Raw genomic sequence first — 24,617 nt, 5'->3', positions numbered from 1 at the left:
TGTCGTTCAAAATATGCGTCACAACTGCCAATGTGTGACACCCACCGGCACATGATTTATTGAGCTTTTCGACCCCAAGTAGGCCAACCATGGATAAATAAGTTTTTTTATACACAGCATAAAGGTAAAAAAAAAACACATGATATATGCAGTGTTATCTTCATTTTAGATGTCAAAGGGTTTTTTTTGTGGCTCCCGGTGTTTTCTTTTCTGTGGGAAACGGGTCCAAACGGCTCTATGAGGGTTTAAGGTTGCCGACCCCTGACCTAGACTTTAAATCAAGATTTAAATTGCAACATTTCTCCAAGCCTTTGTGGAGCCCCTGTGATGACATCGCCACCTCCCCAAAGGGGTTCATGGACCACAGATTGAGAAGCACTGGCTTAGGTTACGTCATTCCCCTCCACCTTCTAGATCCAAATTATGGAAATTGTCTGGAGATGCCAGGATGAAACTAATAATAACCTGAGTCTTTCTCTATATTTTGTTCCTTCAATTCAGCTTCTCCTGCCGCTGGGAATTTTTTTTTCCATTTGAGGCTTGGGGGACCGGCCCTGGCAGAAACCATCTTAAAAAAAACCCAAGAGCTGCTATTTCTTGGACCAGGATAACACTGAGGATGGGCTAGTTCTGTTTAATCACCCAAGCGGGTTCTAGCTGGATACGGGCTCTCAACAAACGCCCAGAATGAAAGCACATTATGTGCAGGGATGGTATTCACTTCCTTTCCCTACCAGTTTGCAAATGTGTGTGCGTGTGTCCACGTATGTGCCCGTACTTCTGCGCATGCGCCCGGCCTCAAAAAACGTGCCTAATTTCCACAACCGGTTCGGGCGAACCGGCTGAATTCCACCTCTGATCATGTGGAATGCAAGAAAACCTGAATAGCAAACAGAGCTCAGTTCTGTTCCTTAGGCCCAGATTGACAATACGACTCCTGGAGGAGGAAACAAAGAGGTGATCAAAAGAGTGAAGTCTTCTACCTGATTCTTGTAAGTTTCAATCAGGCCTTCGTAGTTCTTGAGCGAAGCCTTCAACTTCGACACTTCCTGCTGAGCCTGGTTCAGCCGCTCCTCCACTGGAATCATGCTAGTCTGCAGGGGGGAGGGGCACAAAATAACTCGGTTTATTCGGGATGGAGGATTCCCTAACTAGGTTCACTCGGGATAAGGGGATTCTCTTGCGATCAAGGGCAAGAGGCTAAGTAAGCCAGGATCTGCTTTCGTCAAAGCCAGTGACGATCCCGAAAGGGACACACAGCAAGCCTGCTGGCCTTTCTGCCAGATCCCCTGCAAACAGTTCCAAGTTGCAAAACCAGGGTTAGGTGTAGATGTGGCGATTCCCCGATTTTGGTAAACTGCGAATAGCATCTCGGCCAGTTCCAGTGAAATTAAAAGAAGTAGACTCGGGACAGATCATCTGGGAGAAAATCTGTGTTTGGTCACTAAGAGTTGATGCTTTTGTGATGACACAAGCAATCCAAGTCCAATTCTGCTCTTGCATTCATTCTCTTTTTTTTCTTTAACAGTTTATATTTTCATTAGATACATACATAAGTGCTTAATGAACAGCGTATTGTCTGGACCAGTTTGTTTTTATGCAGTAATACTCTTCCCACTTTTAATTTCTACTATCCAACCATTTATAAGACAAGTCCTACATTTGGAAATACCGAGTCTTCTTTTTCTTTTCTTTTTAATATCAATCTATCCATTTCTGCACAATCTAATTTTTTTTTAAATTACATCGTCTTTCTGTGGGTGTTTCATTTTTCCAATAGTGTGCATACAAAATTCTTGCTTGCATCAAAACATGTAATTATTAAATATAGGTTCCCTTTATCATACTTCTCATACATTATGCCTAACAAAAATATTTCTGGCTTATAATCTACCATGTTTCCCCGAAAATAAGACCGGGTCTTATATTAATTTTTGCTCCAAATTAGGGCTTATTTTCTGGTTAGCTCTTATTTTTGGAGAAATACAGTACTAAATGCATCCATCTGGCTGATAATCTTAACTGGGGCTTATTTTGGGGTAGGGCTTATATTACAAGCATCCTGAAAAATCATGCTAGGACTTATTTTCCGGTTGGATCTTATTTTGGGGAAAATATGGTACTAAATGCATCCATCTGGCTGACAATCTTAACTGGGGCATATTTTGGGGGTAGGGCTTATATTACAAGCATCCTGAAAAATCATGCTAGGACTTATTTTCCGGTTGGGTCTTATTTCCGGCGAAACAGGGTATGTGTTGTTTTAATATTTTCTCCAACCATGTATGTATTTTTGTCCAATATTACTTTGCTTTTTCACATGTCCACCACATGTGATAATATGTCTCCGGTGTCTGGTTACATTTCCAATATTTGGCGGACATATTTTTAAACATCTTTGCTAACCTTGCCGGTGGTAAATGCCGCCTATGGAACATTTTATATGAGTTTTCCTTATATCCAGTTGCCATTGTTAACTTACAATTTTCTTTCCCAAAAGCTTTTGCCATCATTCGTCTAACTCTTGCATTCGTTCTTCTCTACCCACCTTCAGCCTCTCGTTCTCCAGTTTGACAGCAGTGCTTTCCGTGACCTGTTTGTGCAGTTTATCTACCAAGGTATCTCGGTCTTCTCGCATTTTCTCTTCCATGGTATTCTGCTGTTCCAATAGTTCGGAAATCCGGCTGCCGCACAACAAGGAGAATCAACCGTTACCGTCCAGGAAGCCAGCGGCAGCCTCGTGACGCGACACAGAATTTCGCAAGGCGTGGAAGGCCGCAAGCTTCCCACCGTTTGGGAGTGACAGGGGGATGAACCCATCTTAGCGCTTTTAAGATTTACGAGCTGCTTTTCTGGCTAAAGAAACAACAACAACAACTCCGAGAGCAGTCATAATTCAGATTCAATAAACCAATCCCAAGATACTGAATCTGGGCCTCATCAAAACGACACAGAAGAAGGGAGCTGTAGACAAGACGCTAACTCAAAGCACAATTATTTTAGTTGTTAAGTCAGTAACTGCTTTAGTAATGAATGCAGCTGCAACTAAACGTATTGAATTGGCATCCATCCAAAGGGGGACCCCCCCCCCAATCAGGTGTCCTACTCAAGGGAGGCCATTCCAACAGGTTGGGGCTGCTGTTGAGAAGGCTCCATCCTTCACAGCCACAAACCGCACAGCCAGAGTAACCAATTTCATTGGCTGAAATTAATGCACTGCGTTAGGTGATCAGGCTGAGGTGTGGCCAGCTGGGTTTGTGGTTACCGCAAGAGGCCCCGTTCCTCGCCGTCCCCTCCCCCTCGCGGCTCTCACCTATTCAGCATCACAATCTCCACCTCGAGGTCACTTTTATCTTTCACAACTTGGTTGTAACGATTCCGCCAGGATTCTAGGGTGGACAGTGCTTCAGCCACGTAGGCGTCCTACCAAGTAAGCCGGGAGACATAGGGAAAGACAAGGTTGAGCTTGAGAGCCAGTTGTGGCTACGTTAAGCCACTCTAAATCTAGGGCGGAGAAATGATACAGGAGAGAAGAGAAAAGGAGTGGAAGGAAGAAGGTAGAAGCCAGAACATTCCTAAAAGTTTAATTTTGAGAAACATCGAAGGTGTTTCCCTCCAGGCCAACTGCTGTTCAGAGACCTTCAAAGTATTTTCAGATACTTTCACGATATCATTAGATACCTTCAAGATATCTTCAGATAACTTTAAGGTATCATTAGATACTTTCAAGATAACATTAGGCACCTTCAGACACCTTCAAAGTATCTTCAGATACCTTCAAGCCAATTAAATATCATTTGACTACCAGACCATCTTTTTTTGGGTCAACTCTACAATCAAGACAGCCTTTCTTCTTCTGTCACCCCAAACCTTTCTCCTTCTCCCTACTCTGAATCACGTCTCTCAATAAATGCCTCCTTTCCAGGTGGCTTCAGGAGGTCCTTTCCAAGCTGTGGCCTGAGAGCCTGAAACGCCCAGCTGTCACCTTTTCAGCTAATTGGACGTTCAGTTGATCGGCAAACTCCTCAGCCCGCTCTGCTCGTTCCTTCTGCGCCTTGATGGCTTTCTTCAGAGCTTCTTTGTCCCGATCTCCTTTGGCCTTCAGCTCCTTCAACTGTTCCATGATGTTCTCCACTTCGGCCTTGTGCTGAGCTGCTACCCGCTCCAGATTCTGTAGGGAGGGAAGGAGGGAAGGCAGACAGGCAATCAGGATACCCGAAGGGATGTTTAGACAATTCAGGTCCTCAAAGTAGAGGGGGCAGAAATGCAAGATCAATGTTTAGCCAAAGCAGACACAACTAATAGCAAGAGAGGTCAAATATATGTCCCGTAAAAGCCGCCATTTCTTGGGATAGCCAGTATCTCAGACTTTTTCTTCCACTGACGAGAAAGTTGGAGAAGATGGCCAAGAGAGAGAGAGAGAAACCAGATCTAGGAAGCTATTTCTAGGCAGCGATTGGAGATGGATCCCACTTCTTCTGAAGTAAGATCTTCTTGTCTTACTGGAAGACTGCTCCAGATCCCAATTGTGGCAGAATATTCATGACTGGGAAGACATGATATCAAAGTCAGCCAATGAATAGGCATAGCAACTAAATTAGCCAATTGGGAGCTGAGACAGACTGGAGCCAGGGTGTGTCTTAGTCTGCAGCTTCTGATTCTGTGCAGAGAAAGAGAAACTGAAACCAGTGTGTGCCTCTGCTGTACTCTGTGTGTGAACATGTCTGCTGATCTGAGCTGAAGAATCAACTGTTGGTATTGTAAATATACTTTATGTGTTATTATGAATATAAAGAACGTTAATGAATCCAGCTGATTCAGTTATCCGTGTGTGCTTCTGGGTTTGATTTTTGCAAGAAGCTCTGATAAATTGTTCCGTAATTGTACTCATCACTCCTCCAAAACTGCTATCTATTCAAAGACTGGGAGTTGGTCTACCCATGCAGCAACCTGAATGGACCTACTTGTACTCAAAGGATGACTTTTCAATAATCCTCTTTTAAGTTAAAATCTCCTCAAGGGTCGAGCAAGCTAACAGCCCAGAGAGGGAGACAGGCTCAACACCTCTGCCGTCTTTATGACTTCAAATAAACAACTAGAGAAGTGTTTAAAAATAAGACTCTACAGTGGGGATGGCCAACTTTGGCAACTTTAAGAGGGACTTCGAGTCCAAGAATTCCTGGCTGGCTAGGGAAGGGCTGGGAGTTGAAGTCCAGAAGTCTTAAAAGTCCCCAAGGTTGGACACGTCTGCTCTAATGCTTGACGGGACACAGTCCAAGGGAGTCTCCAGTACTTGTTGCACTGGTATCACCAGGGCCCCCTCTCCCCAAAGAAGGACAAGGCACTATACCCGGATCTGGATACCCAAGCGGTGATTCTCGGCTTCCTTATTCCGCAGCTGTGCTTGTAAATGACCCCTCACAGCTTCCATAGACTTTGAGAGCTCAGCGGCCGTTTTGGCTTGATCCTAGAAGGCAAAAATGAAATGCAGAACGCAAAGAATGCATAAAAAGATTCCGCGACCTACAAAAAAACCCTCCTTTGCATTATTTTATAATAATGAGAGAACCTACCTTTTCGGTCTGTATCTGAATCAGTAAATCATCCACTTCCTTTTCTTTCTCTTGTAGTTTCTTGACTAATTGCTGCAAAATCAAAAAAAAAGAGGTAAAATTGCAGGCTTCATGAAACAGTGTATCTGTTGTGGTCCGTCAGCAGCCTACGTCAGTGATGAGGTGATGAGGCTGAGGTGAGGCCAGGGCCATCGGGAAGTGAGGTGTGGACTCCAGAGGCTCCAGAGACTGATAGTAGTGAGGCAGAGGAACAGGAGGAGCCTGTTCCTAATGCACGCATGAGAAGAGCTGCCAGAAGGCAAGAGCAGGTCAAGCAGAGAGGACAACTCAGGAGAAGGGCCAAGAGATGATTGGCCCCTCCCATAAGGCTTAAAACAGACCAGCACCGGCATTTGAGCTTTGCCGGAAAACAACGTTGGTAGCTGCGTCTTCTGCTTCGTCTACGTCTTTGTTTTTGTGGCTTCTGAACGTTTGCCAGGAAGGGCCTTTGGCAGTTTCCCTAATTGGACTAAGGTTTGTGAGATAACTGAGGAATTTGTGTTGGGAGGCATTTGTTTTACTTTGAGTTGAACGACGCTGGGAATGAAGTAATTCCCAGATGTTCGAATAAAGTTTGTTTTTCCACGGACTAAGTTTATTACTACCTACGTGGGCCTGGGTCACAACAGTATCCAAGACAATTATACACAAGAGGGGACTCAGAAAATGCAGGTATCAAGGTTCAGGTAGTGACAGGTAATTTGCTGTGTGAGAACGCAGCTATTGTAAATGCAGGTTACGTTCCTTGCAAAAGCAGACTGGAAAAAAAACCTACAAATTTTAAGCAGATTATTTCGATCAGATCAGGTATGGAGGGGGGTGGAATTTCCCCTTGGTCCCAGAGCACCACCTGTCACTCCCAATTTAAAATAATAATAATAAAAAAGAAAGTTCTAACTGAAGTGTTATTGGTACGCTGGCAAGAAAACTCAACATTTGAGTAATGTAACACAATAACAGAGCTGGAAGGGACCTTGGAGGTCTTCTAGTCCAAGCCCCTGCTCAAGAAGGAGACTCTACAATTCCAGACAAATGGTTGTCCAATCTCTTCTTAAAAGCCTCCAGTGATGGAGCGCCCACAACTTCTGGAGGCAAGCTGTTCCACTGATTAATTGTTCTCACTGTCAGGAAATTTCTCCTTAGTTCTAGGTTGCTTCTCTCCTTGGTTAGCTTTCATCCATTGCTTCTTATCCTGCCTTCAGGTGCTTTGGAGAATAGGTTGACCCTCCTCCTCTTTGTGGCAGCCCCTCCAATACTGGAATCCTGCTATCATGTCTCCTCCATGTCCTTCTTTTCTCTAGACTGGCCATAACCAAATCCTGCAACCGTTCTTCTATGTTTTAGTCTCCTGGCCTTTGATCATCTTGGTTGTTATTCTCTATAATGACTTGGGAAGGCCACAGCTGGAACACTGCATCCAGCTTCGATTGCCACAATATAAAAAAGATGTTGAGATTCTGGAATCTACCAGACTCCGTGGTCTCATCCCAAAATCCCCAAAACTTTAACCTGTCTACTGTTTTGTTTTGTTTTTGTTTTTGATTTGAATTTATATCCCGCCCTTCTCCGAAGACTCAGGGCGGCTTACACTATGTTAAGCAATAGTCGTCATCCATTTGTATATTATATACAAAGTCAACTTATTGCCCCCAACAATCTGGGTCCTCAATTTTACCTACCTTATAAAGGATGGAAGGCTGAGTCAACATTGGGCCTGGTGGGACTTGAACTTGCAGTAATTGCAAGCAGCTGTGTTAATAACAGACTAGTCTGTTGAGCCACCAGAGGGCACTGTTGACCTCACCCCATTCCTAAGGGGTCTGTAAGGGGCTTGCATAAGAGCACCAGCGTGCCTACCGTCCCTGTCCCAATGTTCCCTTTAGTTGTCTTCATTTTATGTATTCAATTCATGCTTATACTTATATATATTATTTAATATGTATTTGACAAAATAAAATAAAATAAATAAATTATAAAGTGTATAACATCATATGATCTTGATTCTATATATTTACTGTATGTATGTATGTATGTATATGTATTCATATGTATATAGTAAATTTACTATGTAAGCATATTTACCGCCTTCTCTGTATCGGAGTCAGTTAGCCTTTTCATCAGGGTAGCTTGCTGCTCTGTCAACTTTTGCGCATCCTTCTGTAAAAAGAGGAATAAAACGGCAAAATTGAGGTCAGCTAATCCAGTGGGAATGGTGCACAGACTAAGGGAACATTCTTCTTGGGCCTTCTAGTTTGGAGAAGCTTTTACGCGGCTCCTGAAAAAACTTTTAGACTCCGATTTTAGGGGCACCGATACCTTTCAGCCATGCAAACCCTCGCAAAATAAAGAAGTACAAACTGTCGAGGGCAAAATCTCACCAAAATGTGCCACTGTAAAGGAATTTACACCACCTTAATCATCATCGTCGTCGTTTAACGACCCCATAAACCCTTGTGGGGTCGAGTTTGGGTAACTGAATGGAGCTAGCAGAGTGGTCACTGGCCGGATGCCCTTCCTATCGCCAATGCAGAGTTTTGTTCAGCAGATATATTCTCAGAGAGAATTCAAAGAGAAATATCTGCCTCTACCTAGGATCGAACTCACAGCCTCCTGATTGTGAGGTGAGAGCTCCACCTCTAGGCCACCGCACCACTCCTAATTTACACCACCCTAATGCTCCCTGTCAAATTTTGCCACACTTCTGGGTTTTGTATTAGGGGTGGGATAGATGTTGCAAATGCCTTAGAAGACGGGATCCCCTTAGATTTCCTGGGGGATCTTAGAATAGAATAGAATATAGAATAACAGAGCTTTAAGGGACCTTAGCGGTCTTCTATTCCAACCCCCTGCTTAGGCAGGAAACCCTATACCACTTCAGACAAATGGCTATCCAACATCTTAAAAGCCTCCATTGTTGGAGAATTCACAACTTCTGGAGGCAAGTTGTTCCACTGATTCATTGTTCTAACTGTCAGGAAATTTCTCCTTAGTTCAAAGTTGCTTCTCTCCTTGATGAGTTTCCATCCATTGCTTCTTGTCCTGCCTTCAGGTGCTTTGGAGAATAGCTTGACTCCCTCTTCTTTTGGGGCATCCCCTGAGATATTGGAACACTGCTATCCTGTCTCCCCTAGTCCTTCTTTTCATTAAGCTAAACATATCCAGTTCCTGCAACGGTTCTTCATATGTTTTAGTCCCCTAATCCTCTTTTTTGCTCTTCTCTGCACTCTTTCTAGAGTCTCCACATCTTTTTTACATCGTGGCGACCAAAACTGGATGCAATATTCCAAGTGTGGCCTTACCAAGGCCTTATAAAGTGGCATTAACACTTCACGTGATCTTGATTCTATCCCTCTGTTTATGCAGCCCAGAACTGTGTTGGCTTTTTTGGCAGCTGTTGCACACTGCTGGCTCATATTTAATAGATTAACAGAGTGGGAAGGGACCTTATAGGTCATCTAGTCCAACCCCCTATTTAAATGGTTGTCCACTAGGACTCCAAGATCCCTCTCACAGGTACTACTATTGAGCAAGGTATCACCTGTACATTTGGTTTTTCTTGCCTAAATGTAAAACCTTCCTTTTTTCACCCTTGAATTTCATTTTGTTAGATAGCGCCTAATGTTCAAGTCTGTCAAGATCCTTCTGTGTCTTAAGCCTTTATCTTCCAGAGTGTTGGTTATCTTGAAAAGAATTTGCAGGATCACATCTGCTTAGTATTCACCCGAACGCTGATCCCAATATTTTGATCAGAAATGTTGATTTTCTAAAACGAGAGGCTGGGCCTGGTTGGGGCCGAGGAATTGACCGGACCAGAATCTTCTCAAAAGCCTCACTCACCTCCCGGTTGTGTTGCTCTCTGAGCAAGTCTCGAAGAGTGCGGTTGGTCTCTTCGAAAGTGCTCAGCTTCTGCAGCAACAACTCTTTCTGCCTAGTCAGGGTGTTGATGTCCGAAACGGTCATATTCTTCTCCTGCGGGTTCGGGAAGATCAGGTTTCACAAAACGCCACATGAAAAAGAAGAAAAAAAACCCACACGTTAAAATGCCCTTTTTGAATCTGACACGCTCACAAACCCACAGTCGAAGGGACGTCTTTTCTAAGGGCCCCCACAAACACAAGTAGCCCTTCGGCTTACAATCGTTCTGTTTAGCGGCCGTTTGAAGTTACAGCGCCCTGAAAAAAAAGGGACTGATGATCAGTTCTTACGCTTATAAACACTGCAGAATTCCCATGGCATGGGTATTCTGACCTAGCTCCCAGCCCATAGATTTCCACTGCTCTCCTCTCCTCTGCCTTCTCTGCAGCACGTCAGGCACTGGACCCAGCTGTTCCTCCTCTTCCTCATCAGCCAGCTCCAGACCTGGCGGCTGTTGACTCTCCATTGGAGGGGAGGAACGGCCCAGGCTCCGCCCCCCCCCCCTCTCTCTCTCTCTTTCTCTGACAGCTCCATTTCCTCTTCCCCCTTGGAGCTCTCAGGTTGCCTTGATGCTGGCCCTGACTCTCACGCCTCCTCCTGCTTTTCCGATTTGGCTGTTGGATGGGCCGGCGGCCGACGGGTCACAACAATGGGATTCAAATTTGGGTACATGGCAACCGTCCATTTACATTTGTCATTGTAAAGTGACAAATTCCCAGTGACAAGCAAAGCCAGGAGGAAAGTCAGATTCGCTTATGGACTGCGCAATTCACTCGACTTACGACTGCAATGGAGCCCGGCATTTCTGTTGTTAAGCGAGACATTGGTTAAGCAGGTTTTGCCCCGTTTTACGACCTTTCTGGCCGTTGTTAAGTGACCCGCTCCAGTCGATAACATGGTCGTTAAGTAAATCCGGCTTCCCCACTGATTTTGCTGGCCGCAAAAAAAGCGATCACATGACCTTGGGACAAAGCGACGGTCATAAGGACCAACCACTTGCCAAGTGACTGAGTTTTGATCGCGTGGCCTCGGGGAGGCTGCAGAAGGCCGTAAGTGTGAAACACGGTCTTGAGTTCCTTTTTTCTTTTCCCCTTCAGCGTTGTCGTAACTTTGAACGGTCACAAAATGAAACCGTTGTTCAGTCGAGGGCTACCTGTCCCATGATTCGCAGGGGCGAAGAAGGTCACGTATCGGTGGGAAAGGCCGGCCCCAATTGTAGTCGTAAGTCAAGGACGGTCTGTACCTCCCAGGAGAGGAAAAACTGCCCCTCTGCACAGCCAGCTCTGTCCGTACCGTTTTCAGCTTCCCAATCACGTCCTTCAAGGCCTGGATCTGTTTGGAAGCGGCTGCCCCATCCAGCTCAGCCTCCACCAGCTTGGACATCAAACACTCCTTCTCATGCAACAGATGCCGTTTCTGGAGTCTGAAACAGGAGAACGTGGGAATATCAGAGAAAGAGTGCGGAAGGGGGAAGGGGTGAGTTGCAAGACCATAAAGAGAGAGAGAGAGGGTGTTGTGTCTCGTCCGATCTCACCACAGCCGGGGCCTTCTTATCTGCTTCCGAACACGGAGGAATTTCCTAGTATGCCTCCTGGCCCCAGCCCTGGCTCCATGCCCAGACAGGCTGAGGAGGAGGAAGTACCTCCAGCCCCCAGCTCTGGCTCCATGCCCAGGCAAACGGAGCAACTAGACCCCTCCCCCTCCTCCACAGCATGTGAGCCTGAGGGAGGTCAATTGCCAACAGCTGCAGACTGGAGTGACCCTCGCGTCAGAAGACTTGATAGGCGGAGGCAACAGAAGGAAGGGCGGGGCAGGCCTGGATAAGTGCTGAGTCATGGAGCCACACCCCATGGCCTATATAAAGGATCTGCTTTCTGGCATTCTCTGAGTCAGGCAAAGTCTAACTTGGATTGCTGAAGTCACTTCCTGGTCTCCTGCCTGCCTTGAGAACTTTGCTAGGACTTTGGCAGAGCTGCAGAGGCACGCCTGATTCGGATTTCCCTGACCCGGCCGTCAGCGGAGGAGTGGGACATGACAGAGGGAGAGAAGAGAAAAAAAAATTGAGTTTCTCTTTTAATAGGCTGGCTTCTAAGCTAAAAAGCGAGGGATGGGCTTGATCCCTAAGGTCAAAAGCTCGGCCTACACAACTCAATGCATGCACAAATGCATTGTAGTCCCTCACCTCCCCACCAAGGGTCAACTGGACTTTCTGGTTTTCCTCTGAAGACGTTTCACTTCTCATCCAAGAAGCTTCTTCGGCTCTGACTGGATGGTGGTAGGGAATGCAAGGATTGATACTCCTTGCAGACAGCTGGTCATTTGCATCTTTTAGAGCAGGGGTCACCAACTGGTGGTCCGTAGACCACTGGTGGTCCACAAGAAAATTTAGGTGGTCCGCAGAAAAATTATTTTGGGCGAAAGCTGGAGGTAAGGGCCGTTGGTGGCAAAGAGCCAAAGGGTCTTATTCCAGCGGAGCCTGTATCTGGAACTGGCTGACCATCTCAGCCCGCTGAGCCTCCAGATGCTGATACCTGGCCTTGCAATCCCACAAGTCTTTCCTCTGCTTGGAAAGCCTATGCTCCTAGTCCTCAGTGAGGTGCTTCTGCTGAGCCTCCTTCTCGGTCAGATCCAATTTGAACTGAGCCAACTCTTTCTCCTGGTGGCTGCTTAGCTCCAACAACTGCTTCCTATCGGGGGCCCTAAGGAGTCCAGGTGGGCAGGAGAGGAGTGGCTGGGAGAGGAGGGGCGAGTAGAGGCCGGCGAGGCGCCCCTTGATGTGAGTGACATCAAGCTGGCCACGCCCACCCAGTCACATGACCACCTAGCCAGCCAATCATTAGGCAGATGATATTAGTGGTCCGCTTGGAGGTTTATCTGTGTCCTCAGGGTTACCTGAGTAGTGCAAATGGGTGTGGAGCCTTTTTGAAAGATCTAACACAGTCCTTTCAAGGGTTCCAAGAAGGCTCTACACCTGTGATGCCGAATCTATGGCATGCGTGCCAGAGGTGGCACGCAGAGCCCTCTCTGTGGGCGCACATGTGCTGTTCTGTCCTCCTTTGCCTCCGTCCGAGTGATGGCTTAATTAGCCGGCACTATCAGCTCTGGCAGCAAAATAGCCAGCGGCTGCCAAGGGTCTCCGTTATCTCCCTCAACGCCGATGAGTCACCCAGGAACAAACTTCAGCTCTTAGTTAATCAGTTGATTTGCCTGCTACGAAGAGGCACGGCAGCTCTTGCTGCCTTTATATCCTGTGGGGTGTGGCTCCATGACTCAGCACTTCCTAGGCCTGCCCCACCCCTGCTTCTGTTGTTCCCGCCTCTCCTGCCTACGAAACCTAGGGTCCAACCAAGCCTGATTGCCATCAGCTGGGTCTGAAGGCGTGGCCTGGTGGGGGGAAGAGTCAGGGGATGGAGGCCTCGTTATCTCCTCCACCTGGCCTGTCTCTGGCTCCTGGAGCTGAGCCAGGGAAGCCGGTGCTCCCGAGGTAAGTCCTGACGGCCCTTCCCCCTCACTTTCCAAGTCACTTTCTGGCAGGAAGCCTGGCTTGGGAGGCGCAGACACAACATGTGCTGTCGCCAGCTGCTTTTCTGATTTCCACGCACCGGAGCACCGGAAACGTGAAGACCACCTGGTGTTTGGGTTTCTAGGGTTCCAAGCACACACGTGTACATTCCAGTTTGGGCACTCAGTGGCGAAAAGGTTTGCCATCACTGCTCTACATCCTTTTGTGCCACTCAGGTGACCCTGAGGACACAGATGAACCTCCAAGTGGCCTCAACGACTCTCTAATGCAAATGACCAGCTGTCTGCAAGGAGCATAAATCCTTCCTGTTGTTGTCCTCCAGCAGCCTGTGGCGCTGACAACCAATTCAGACAGCGATGATGCTGAGCAAGAAAATGGGCCAGTCCTGAAGGCTGGGGAAGGCCCGGATGAGGACTCTGCATCAGAGGCAGAGGTGGGGCCAGGGCCAGAGGGAAGTGAGGTGCGGACTCCAGAGCCTCCAGAGACAGATAGTAGGGAGGCAGAGGAACAGGAGGAGCCTGTTCCTGATGCACGCATGAGAAGAGCTGCCAGAAGGCAAGAGCAGCTCAAGCAGAGAGGACAACTCGGGAGTAGGGCCAAGAGATGATTGGCCCCTCCCATAAGGCTTAAAACAGACCCGCAACGGCATTTGGGCTCTTTGCCGGAAAACAACGTTGATAGCTTTGTCTTGTTGCATTTATTTTTGTATCGGTGTCTTCTGAACGTTTGCCAAGAAAGGCCTTTGGCAGTTTGCCTAATTGGACCAAGGTTGGTGATAGGACTGAGGAATTGTGTTGGGAGGAACCTGTCCTAACTTTTTTTTAGAGAAGACCATTCCTTGATGGTCCTTCCCAATGCCCAAGTTGATCAACATTTCATTTACATGCTGAGATCTTTTTCCTCCTTCATCCTTTCAATATTGCGACGGAGGACTGTGTTCTCGTGTTCGGTCTCCACCAGCTCTTGAGTGACCTCGTCCAACTCGTCCTTCTGCTCCTCCAGAAGACGCTTGGCCACACAGCCCGTCCCAACAGGCTTTGGCATCTGTGGACATTTGACCTGTGGACAAGCAGAACCGAGTCAACGCGCGAGTTTATCCGTGGCACTCCAGAAACTCACGCTAGATCAGCGGGCGCCAACTAACTGGTGGTTCGTGGACCACTGGTGGTCTGCAGAAAAATTATTCACATTTTTTATATTGCACTAAATCAGAGGTCCTCAAACTACGGCCCCTGGGACGGATACGTGCAACAAACGCTTGTGTTGGTGCAGAGAGTCTCCCTCTTCAGGGTCTTTTTGTGTGGGTTAGAAGGGTGGGGGGAATTCTGACTTGGGGTCTGCTTCAGCCTCCTGGTGTGGGGCTTTGGGCGAAGGCTGGGGGGAAGTGCTGCTGGTGACAAAGAGCCGGAGGGCTGCATCATGACCTGGAACTGGCTGACCATCTCAGCCCGCTGAGCCTCCAGATGCTGATACCTGGCCTTGCAATCCCACAAGTCTTCCCTCTGCTTGGAAAGCCTATGCTCCTAGTCCTCAGTGAGGTGCTCCCGCTGAGCCTCCTTCTCGGTAAGATCCAATTTGAACTAAGCTGTTTTGCCAACTCTTTCTCGTGGTGGCTGCTTAGCTCCAACAACTGTTGGGGCCCTAAGGAGCCTGGGCAGGCAGGTGAAGAGTGGCTGGGAGGGGAGGGGTGAGTAGAGACCAGCGAGACACCTCTCAACGTGAGTGTCGAGTTGGCCACACCCACCCAGTCACATGACCACCTAGCTACATTAAGCAGATCGTATTAGTGGTCCACGGGATTTTAAATTATGAATTTAGTGGTCCCTGAGGTCCGAAAGGTTGGTGACCCCTGTGATAGATCACTCTTAGGAATGTGGGACGAAATCACAAATTGTGTTCCGGTTTGGTCAACCCGCCCCAGTTGTCGATCCTAAATTTTCTGAATGCCATCATTCAGGCCTCCAACATTTCTCCTTATCAGTGTGTGGATAATCACAGGCACAAGTCAACACACTCTAATCCAGCGGTTCTCAACCTGTGGGTCGCGACCCCGTTGGGGGTCGAGTGACAATTTGCCAGGGGTCGCCTAAGACCATCGGAAATATGGGAAGTATACTTGCGAGTCGAAGAATCGCGCTCCAATGGTTGACTCCACAAGCCAACTGCAGGCTCTTCAAATCGCTAGCCGAATTCGGTTTCAGGCGCGATGAATTAAAGAAGAGAGAAATCTTTGCTCTGATGTCTCCCTCTCAAGCCAGCTGCAATCACTCCCAATCGCTAGCCTAATCTGGCTTCAGGCGCCATAAACTTAATAGGGGAGGAGTCTCCGCTTTAATGCCTCCGTCCTCAAGGCAATCGCAAGCAGTTCAGATCGCTAGCCAATACGGCTTCAGGCACGATAAATTCAAAACGAAAATAATTTTACGGTTGGAGTCGCCACATCATGTGGAATTGTATTAAAGGGGTCGCAGCACTATAAAGGTTGAGAACCACTGCTCTAATCTGATTTATCAGGCAGTTATTAGTACCTATATAAGTTGAGTAAACAAAGAGGATTTTTCAACGTTAAACTGTTCTCGTATTTTTGGAAAAATAAGCACTGGCAGTTTTATTCTTGCTTTGGCTCTTTTCTAAGGAGGCAGCTCCAAATAAGCAGAGGAGGTGGAAAAAAAGCAAATTCTACTTAATTCTAATTAGCTGCCTAATGGTAAATCAAAGATTTGCAGAAAAGAAAAACTAATTCAAGACTGGTCAAAGACCGTGAAAAAAATATTGGAAAAACTTAATTAATCTCTTCATTTTACTGCTTTTACTTTTGAGGGGCGGGGGGTGAGGTGAGGAAAGAACCATTTCATATTTCTTTCAAAAACTCAGTCAATGCTGGGTCCTCAGATATGGCTCCTTCCAGACGTTTTGGCTCATGCGTGTGAAAAGGGAGGATAGAGAGACGGATACAATTCAAGCATAATGTCTATTATGAGATTCTCAGTCATCCAGGTCACAATTGTTCCAAAGGTGTTTTTTTCAAGAGGCAACAGGACTTTCTGGTTTTGTTTTTCTCTTTGAAGACGTTTCGCTTCTCATCCAAGAAGCTTCTTCAGCTCCGACTTGGATTTATATACTCCTTGCAGACAGTTGTCCATTTGCATCAGGGATGAGATGCTACCAGTTTAGACCAGTTTACCGAACCGGTAGTGATAAAAGCTACCGGTTCGGGCGAACCGGTATTTCCGACGATCAGCTGTGCTGCACGATTTATATTTGCTAGAAAACAGGAAATCCTGCTTTCTAGCGAAGCTAAATCGCACGGCACAGCTGTTCCCCCCCACTTCGCGGTACTATTTATCTCTGAAGACTCAGAAAAGGCTTCTTAATCCTTTTTCAGTGCTGTGCGGTAGCGCCTGTGGTGCGCATGCGCACGCGAAGCAAACAGGTAGCAGACTTCAGAGCATTTCACCTCTGATTTGCATCCTTTTAGAGCAGTGGTTCTCAACCTTTATAGTGCTGCGACCCCTTTAATACAATTCCCCACGATGTGGCGACCCCAACCATAAAATTATTTTCGTTTTGAATTTATCGCGCCTGAAGCTAGCGATAAAACAGCTTGCGATTGCCTTGAGGACGGAGGCATTAAAGTGGAGACTCCTCCCCTATTAAGTTTATTGTGCCTGAAGCCAGATTAGGCTAGCGATTGGGAGTGATTGCAGCTGGCTTGAGAGGGAGACATCAGAGCAAAGATTTCTCTCTTTTTTAATTCATCGCGCCTGAAGCCGAATTTGGCTAGCGATTTGAAGAGCCTGCAGCTGGCTTGTGGAGTCAACCATTGGAGCGCGTTCTTTGACTCGCAAGTATACTTCCCATATTTCCGATGGTCTTAGGCGACCCCTGGCAAATCGTCATTCAACCCCCAATGGGGTCGCGACCCACAGGTTGAGAACCGCTGTTTTAGAGAGTCGTTGAGGCCCCTTGGAGGTTTATCTGTGTTCTCAGGGTCACCTGAGTGGTTCAAATGAGTGTGGAGCCTTCTTGGCTGCAGGAGGTTTTCTGCCCTGTGTCCCTTCACTGACGCAAACAAACCTCCAGGCGGTCTCAAGGACTCTAAAAACAATGCAAATGACCAGCTGTCTGCAAGGGATACAAATCCTTCCATTCCTCACCGAAGAAGCTTCTTAGATGAGAAGCGAAACGTCTTCATAACCGGGGGGGGGGGGGGAGAGCACCTTTGGGACAATTCATGCATAGTTCCCCCACCTCGTTTTTCAATGTTCCCACGACATTGAGTAAGCTGTCGATCTTCTTCTCGTATTTGTTCATCTTGCAATGAATGGCGTCCTCCTCGTCGGTGGAGAGATCACTCAAGCGAAGCACAGACAGCAGCTTGTCGGAATCTGGAGGGGTGATTTCCAGGCGATGGGTCGGTCCCTGATTAAGGGTGGCAAGAGCGAAACAGGATAGAGCCCAAAACCCCGGAGCAGCCTCCCCTAAGCTGGCTGCCCTCCAGAAATCAAAGCGGTGGGGGGAAAAGTGGAAAACGGGAAGTTTGGCGGGCAGAGGTGGGCTTCATATCATTTTACCGCCGGTTCGCCGCGCACCGAAAATGTGAGCGCGAGCTTTCCGCGGGTGCGCTTTGCTTGTGCGGCTTAGAAAGCGTGGGTAAATAGGACAGCATAGCGCCGGCACCCGCAGATCGCCACTACTCGTTCGCCCAAACCGTTCCAAACCGGTTGAACTGGTGCCAGGGAAAGAAGAGGGCGGAGGGTCAGACCGACTGGAGGCAGCATCCACAGCGCACCTCTTCAGAGGAAGGTGTGTTAAAACATGCGGGACGAGCATTGGGATGACTTAGGTTAGACCAGAATCCACCGAGGGACTTTCCGCAAGGGAAAATACAATATGGGTAGTCCTTGATTTACAACAGTTTGTTTAGTGACCGTTCAAAGTTACGACAGTGTTGGCAAAAATGGGACTTTTTCACACTTAATGACCGTTGCATCCTCACGGTCACGTGATTAAAATGCAGGTGCATGGCAACTGACTCGTATTTATGACCGTTGAAGGGTCCTGGGGTCACGCGATCCCCTTTTGCGACCTTCTGACAAAGCAAAGTCAAGGGGGAAAAGCCAGATTCATTCAATGTACTAATTCAAATACCGCAGGGACTCACTTAACGACTGTGGCAACAAAAGGTCGTAAAACGGGGAAAGCTCACTTAACAACTGTCTCGCTTAGTGGCAGAAATCTTGGGCTTAATTGTGGTCGTAAATTGAGAACTACCTATAATGGACTGTTAACAGAGGGTGTTGAAGTTTAATTTTGCTGTTGGTTTTACCCGTTAACTATGTTTATTTTTCCATATTTAGTAGACAGATTCCAGGCCAAGCGGGTTGGATAAACCATGTTGTAGAAAATTATAAATTGCCTGGCTGCTTTGCAACTGGGGGAGAGGGGGATGGACAGGACCGTGGTAGCTCAGGCTGTAAAGAAGCCTGTTATTAGAACACAGCAGCCTGCAATTACTGCAGGTTCAAGCCCGGCCCGAGGTTGACTCAGCCTTCCATCCTTTATAAGGTAGGTAAAATGAGGACCCAGATTGGTGGGGGGGGCAATAAGTTGACTTTGTAAATATACAAATAGAATGAGACTATTGCCTTATACACTGTAAGCCGCCCTGAGTCTTCGGAGAAGGGCGGGATATAAATGTAAATTAAAAAAAAAATTATCTTTGAAATATATTTATCAGTATTCAAGTAGGGGGGACAATTTATATTTGTTTTGGTTTTTCTTCTTATTCCCTTTTTTTGGGGGGTGGGGATGTCTAGTTTTGTTCTGCTTTTTCATTTCATGTTCTGCATTTTAGTTTTTGTAGCCTACATTTTAAGTATTTTAAAGTCTATATCCGTGATGGCGAACCTAAGGCAGGCGTGCCACAGGTGGCACGCGGAGCCATATCGGTGGGCACCCGGGCTCAGCTCCAGTGCGCATGCGCACGTTGGCCAGCTGATTTTCAGGCCTTCTAGGCCCACCAAAAGTAGGGAAACAGGCTGTTTCTGGGCTCTGGAGGGCCTCTGGGGGTGGGGAAGGCCGTTTTTGCCCTCCCCGGGCTCCTAGAGAGGCTCTGGAGCCTGGGGAAAGCAAAAAGCGGCCCTACCGGAACCACCAGGCCATCACGTGCCAAAAGCGTGGGGAGTGTGGGGTGGTCACGCGTGCATACGTGGGAAGCATAGAATTATGGGTGTGGGGTGCGCGACCCCCCCTGCACACACACACCCCACTTTTGGCACGCGATGGCAAAAAGGTTAGCCATCACTGGTCTATAATTGAATGCTTTGAATAACATTTTTTTAAAAATCAAAAAGAAAAGCAACCAGGGGACGGAAATGCTTAGTTCTTAAACCAAACCACTTCTCTCCCCCCTCCCTCCTGCTCCACATGAGACTTACACTGGGGGTCCCCCAATCCCTGGGCTGCAGACCAGCACCGGTCCTCAGCGCACCAGAAACCAGGCCACGCAAACGAGCGAAGCCCTATGAGATGCAGGCAGCGCACAAAACCACGCTCCTTCCGGGCCGTGGAAATACCTCTCTTCACGGAACCGATCCCTGGCGCCCCAAAGGTTGGGGCCTGCTACCTCCCACCCCATCCCAGTACCTATGTTGTCTGTCCCCCCCTGCTCTACTGGCACTTCAGCCTCAGTACCCGAGAGATAAAACAATCCGCGTGGTTTAAACCAGTGCCCTCAGCCCCACGAGCCGCAACCCACCGTGATGTGTTCAGGACTGGGCCGCGCAAATGGTTATGCACAGCTCGGCTTATGTGTTTGAGCAGCAGCTTGGCGCGCACGCCGCAGCTCGGCTTATACAAATGCCGGGCCGGTTCCCCTCTGCTTGGCCATCCCCGCCGGGCCACCAAGCCGTAAAGTTTGGGGACCGCTAGTTTAGACAGCCACAGCCACCCTGTCTGTGGAAGGTAGCCGAAAAATCCCCCCAATCCTGGCTCCCCAAGAAGAACCGAGAGCCGGCCCGGCTGCAGGGAGGGAGGGAGGGAAGGGTGTTGTTGCCTACCTCCCACTTGTACGATGATTCTCTGCAAGATGTTTTGCCTGGGGGCATCCAGGGGACTTTAGTTTTTACTCGGACACTGCGGCGCACATTGACGGTATCCCCTTTCATTTTCTGCTTGTGCCTCTGCTGCGGGAGAGGTGGGAGGGGGAGAGGGAGAGGAGCTTTTGAGCCTCGGTTCCCGCTCCCGGACGACGACGGTGACCGCGGGGGGGCGAGACTCTGCAAAGCAAACCGTGGCTTCCCCCCCTCCCTCCCCTCTGCCCGCCACCCCTGCTCCCCCCTTGCCCGGAGGCATGCCAAGAACTTGTACCACAGAAAAAGCGTCACCCTCTACATCACAGATCAGTCTCAGTAATCACGCTCAGGAAAAAGAAATATAGGTACCGCATAGCTAGGAGAGTATGGGGACAGACTGGCAAGAGCATTGGGCTGGGTTAGCCAAGGCCATTGTGACATCACCCAGGTTGCCTAGCCTCTTGTGATGCGAAGCAGGCCCTTAGTTACCCTGGGAAGATTAGATGGGGGGCAATTTGGAGCGTGGCAGCCGAAGAACCACAGCCCCTGCCCTGGCCTCTTCTGACAGAAGCCCGGAACAGTTGAAGGGGAAGCCCTCCCTCCACTCGCCCCGGCATCATTTAGGCAAGGTTTCTAAGGAGAGGTGTGGGGACCTCAGTGCAGACAATTCAGTTAAGCACAGCCACACAAATTGTGACTTAAGCAACGCTAAGCCAATGAGACAAGGACAGGAAGCGTGGGAGATCCGAAATAACTCCTTCCTAAGAACTTTTAATCGGTTTTGGACCTCTTCACACGGGGAACTTTTAAACCGAGTTTTATTCCTTCCATCCTCCGGGAGCTCGCTGATCGATAGGAAAGTCACACAACCCCGCTAAGAAATGTTATAGTTTCTTCTCCTCCTCCTCCTTCGAGCTGTCCTCGCTCAGCTCAGTGACAAACCTCCCCTTAGAAGGGACTACAGAAGAGAACGAGTCAGGATCCATCCTCCTGAGCAGCAGAGCTGACGCTGAGCAAAAGTCCTACATTTTGGATGGAGAAAACTGGGGCCACGACTACAAAACACTCGCCCCAATTTTATATACAGTTACGCACAATTTCCAGCAAAGAGAGAGCAAGCATCAAGCAACAGCAGCAGCAACAGAGGGAGTTAAGCTGGCATGGATACTGAGGAGCAGCCACAAAGCAGACAGACACTTGGCCTTGCAGGGGGCAGAGCTCGGGAAGGTGCCCGGCTGCCCCTTCGTACCTGGGTTTTTGCCGACGGTGGCGTTTTCTGACCCTTTTTAATATGGACATGGACAGGGGTACTTTCATCCACGTGGACGTGCAAGGGGGGAGTTGTGGAACGGCTCTTCATGCTTCTCGTCGGGCAAACAGGAAAGGGCATTCAATAAGAGTGGAAAGGGCAACCTGTGAATAAGTAGACTGGAAATAACACGAGTGCCACTAAGGTTAAAAAACAAGAAGAACAACAACGCCAAAAGAGAACGTTTGACCACTCTCACAGCCTTAGGAGCCACTTCCTCAGACCTATGGAAGAAACCGTCCGCGTTCCACAAATTTAACCTGCCACTGAGCCACATCCTATCAAAGAGGCACACGTCTGTCTCTACAGAGCATGGTGCCCTGATGTCTTTCAGCGACCGATGAGCACAAGCAGAACAAACTCCTGAGAATTGTAGCCTTTGCTTCCCATTCTCATTTAGCACGGCTGAAATTTTTTTTACCTCCGGCAAGTGGATGTTTCTTGTCTGAACCAGTTCAAATAAAGCGGTTTAAAAATCAATGTCCTTTTTTTTGAAAGCTTCCCAGTTCCTTCATATAAAGCAGGGGTGGTCAACCTTTTTATACCTACCGCCCACTTTTGTATCTCTGTTAGTAGTAAAATTTTCTAACCGTCCACCGGTTCCACAGTAATGTGCCGTGTATCGCCATCTGCGCATGCCTCTCACGCATCGTGGATTCGGTTGGGGGGGGCGCCGGCTACCAGCTCTGCTTGTCTGTTACAGCTGGGTGGTGTGGGGGGAGATGCGAGAGCTATTCTGGGACGAGGCTCTTTTGTTTGCAGTCGCACTATAGCACCATTTAGTTTCACTTACGTAACGTGAACTAAACTTATGTGCGGGCGATGCAAATAGTATATTTTCAGAAATTTAAATTGTCACGGGGAATTTTATGAAAACCTAATGAAAATGTTTTTAAATAATGCTATGAAAGTTTTTTAAAAAGTCAATTAAATTTTAAAAAAAAGGAAAGTGCTTCAGTATCGGACAAAACCCCTACCGCCCACCATGAAAGCTGGAATGCCCACTAGTGGGCGGTAGGGACCAGGTTGACTACCACCGATATAAAGGAAAAGGCTTTCTCATCTGGCTAAATTGTGACTTAAGAGTTGTATCACGAGCAAATCGCGTTCTCTTTTAACCGGCATGTCACAACGATGCACGCAGTGGCAATCCGAAACTTTGTGGATCAGCTCAATTTCAGGACTTCCCATATACGTCATAAAAACAGGAGCACCAAGCAATTGTTCGTTTAGCTGAACAATCAGAACTTTGTCCGGTTCATGTGCACACCCATCCCGTAAACACTATCCTGCTTTTTGGAATCTACCACCGTTTGTCCCTAGATACGCAACAAATAAAAGATTACTCCCCAGGTCACTGGCGATCACAAAGCTTCCTAGACGCCATCCAACCACTATAAACAACTCCATCTGACCATCTGAAATAAAGCAACCCCATTTTTTTTTTTAAAAAGGAAAAGGTTAGTGCTGTTATTTCAAGTGTCAAAAGGGGCTTCACGGGAGACCCGGTGGGCGCAGCAACCTACAGATAGCGTATCGCTGTCTTGGGTGCAGGGTTTCTGGGTTGTGATGATTATTCCACTCTTGATCGATGGGGACAATCTGGAAGCAAAAATGGAAAAAGAAGTTAGCGCTTTTCAAGGAAATTCAGTGTTTCTTTCTCCTGGGCAGAAACCTTCCACAAAGGTCTCTCTCTCTCTCTCTCTCTCTCTCTCTCTCTCTCTCTCTCTCTCTCTCTCTCTTTTAACTCACAATGTTTACAGGTAATCCTCGACTTACAACAGCTCATTTAGTGACTGTCCGAAGTTACGACACTGAAAAAAGCAACTTATGGCTTTTTTTCCCCTTACAATTTACAACCGCTGCAGCATCCCAATGATCATGTGATCAAAATTCAGACGCTTAGCCACTGGCTTTTATGAGGGTTGCCGTGCCCCAAGGTCACGTGATCTACATTTGCGACCTTCTGATAAGCAAAGTCCATGGGGAAGCCAGGTTCACTTAACCAGGTTACTAACTTAACAATTGCATTGCTTCATGAACAACTGTGGCAAGGTGGGGCAAAACTCACTTAACCGGTGCCTTGCTTAGCAATAGAAATTTTGGGCTCCATTGTGGCCGCAAAACGAGGACTACCTGTATTTCTATTTCAAGCGCACACCCATCCCAGAGGTTTTTGGCAACGCCAGCCTGCCTTTGAAAACGAGTTAACAAGAAATCCCACCTCCCCTTCCCCCTGTGTAATTTGGCTTTAGTGGTTTGCTGTATCTTTCAATGTATACGGCTAGATTTTTTTTTAGGATTGTACGCCTCCCAGAGTTACCTTGTGATAAGATGGCAGCCAATCGATTTAATAAATAAATATAATAAATGAATTAATAAATATAGATAAGTATAGATAAGAGATCGATAGTAGATATACAGAGAGCGAGATTAGATAGCAGAAAGACAGAAAACAAGACGTTAGATAGATCAGTGGTCTCTAACCTTGGCAATTTTAAGCCTGGAGGACTTCAACTCCCAGAATTCTGGGAATTGAAGTCCGCCAGGCTTAAAGTTGTCAAGGTTGGAGACCTCTGAGATAGATGGTAAGATAGATAAGATAGATAGATAGATAGATAGATAGATAGATAGATAGATAGATAGATAGATAGATAGATAGAAAGAAGATAGATACTGTAGACAGATACATACATATATAGAGAGAAAACAGAAGACAGATAGAAGACATTAGATAATGATAGATACTGTAGACAGATAGATGATACATATAGAGAGAGAAAACAGAAGACAGATAGAAGACATTAGATGATAGATACTGTAGATAGATGATACATATATAGAGAGAAAATAAAAGACAGAAGACAGAAGATAATGATACTGTAGACAGATACATATAGAGATAGAAAATAGAAGACATTATATAGATGATACTGTAGATAAATGATACATATGTAGAGAGAAAATAGAAGACAGATAGAAGACATTAGATGATAGATACTGTAGACAGATAGATACATATAGAGATAGAAAATAGAAGACAGATAGAAGACATTATTATTATTATTATTATTATTATTATTATTATTATTATTATTATTATTATTATTATTATTATTATTATTATTTGAATTTATATCCCGCCCTTCTCCGAAGATTCAGGGCGGCTTACATTGTGTTAA

The 24,617-nt window shown here is 47.1% G+C and overlaps 1 protein-coding gene across 4 annotated transcripts in view; it reads right to left on the bottom strand.

The window, feature by feature from the left end:
• ODF2 (outer dense fiber of sperm tails 2) overlaps nucleotides 1-24,617 on the bottom strand; it is a 33,149-nt gene that overhangs the window by 7,181 nt on the left and 1,351 nt on the right. The window contains exons 2-14 of one of the 4 annotated variants that reach the window (XM_058159605.1): nucleotides 22,962-23,037; nucleotides 20,112-20,237; nucleotides 17,302-17,472; nucleotides 13,934-14,109; nucleotides 10,821-10,950; nucleotides 9,450-9,581; nucleotides 7,695-7,769; nucleotides 5,574-5,645; nucleotides 5,351-5,467; nucleotides 3,986-4,171; nucleotides 3,314-3,423; nucleotides 2,549-2,684; nucleotides 984-1,094 (exon numbers count right to left, since the gene is read on the bottom strand). In XM_058159605.1, the coding sequence (XP_058015588.1) occupies nucleotides 984-1,094; nucleotides 2,549-2,684; nucleotides 3,314-3,423; nucleotides 3,986-4,171; nucleotides 5,351-5,467; nucleotides 5,574-5,645; nucleotides 7,695-7,769; nucleotides 9,450-9,581; nucleotides 10,821-10,950; nucleotides 13,934-14,109; nucleotides 17,302-17,472; nucleotides 20,112-20,237; nucleotides 22,962-23,037 (1,618 nt within the window). Of the gene's footprint in view, nucleotides 1-983; nucleotides 1,095-2,548; nucleotides 2,685-3,313; nucleotides 3,424-3,985; nucleotides 4,172-5,350; nucleotides 5,468-5,573; nucleotides 5,646-7,694; nucleotides 7,770-9,449; nucleotides 9,582-10,820; nucleotides 10,951-13,933; nucleotides 14,110-17,301; nucleotides 17,473-20,111; nucleotides 20,238-21,375; nucleotides 21,487-22,961; nucleotides 23,038-24,617 lie in introns of those variants that run through there. The other 3 variants (XM_058159602.1, XM_058159603.1, XM_058159604.1) reach the window with 3 other exon arrangements.

This window comes from Ahaetulla prasina, chromosome 16, assembly GCF_028640845.1.
Source record: "Ahaetulla prasina isolate Xishuangbanna chromosome 16, ASM2864084v1, whole genome shotgun sequence".
NCBI lineage: Eukaryota > Metazoa > Chordata > Lepidosauria > Squamata > Colubridae > Ahaetulla > Ahaetulla prasina.
The sequence above is the reverse complement of the archived record's forward strand: the minus strand, read 5'-3'. Positions and strand labels throughout refer to the sequence as shown.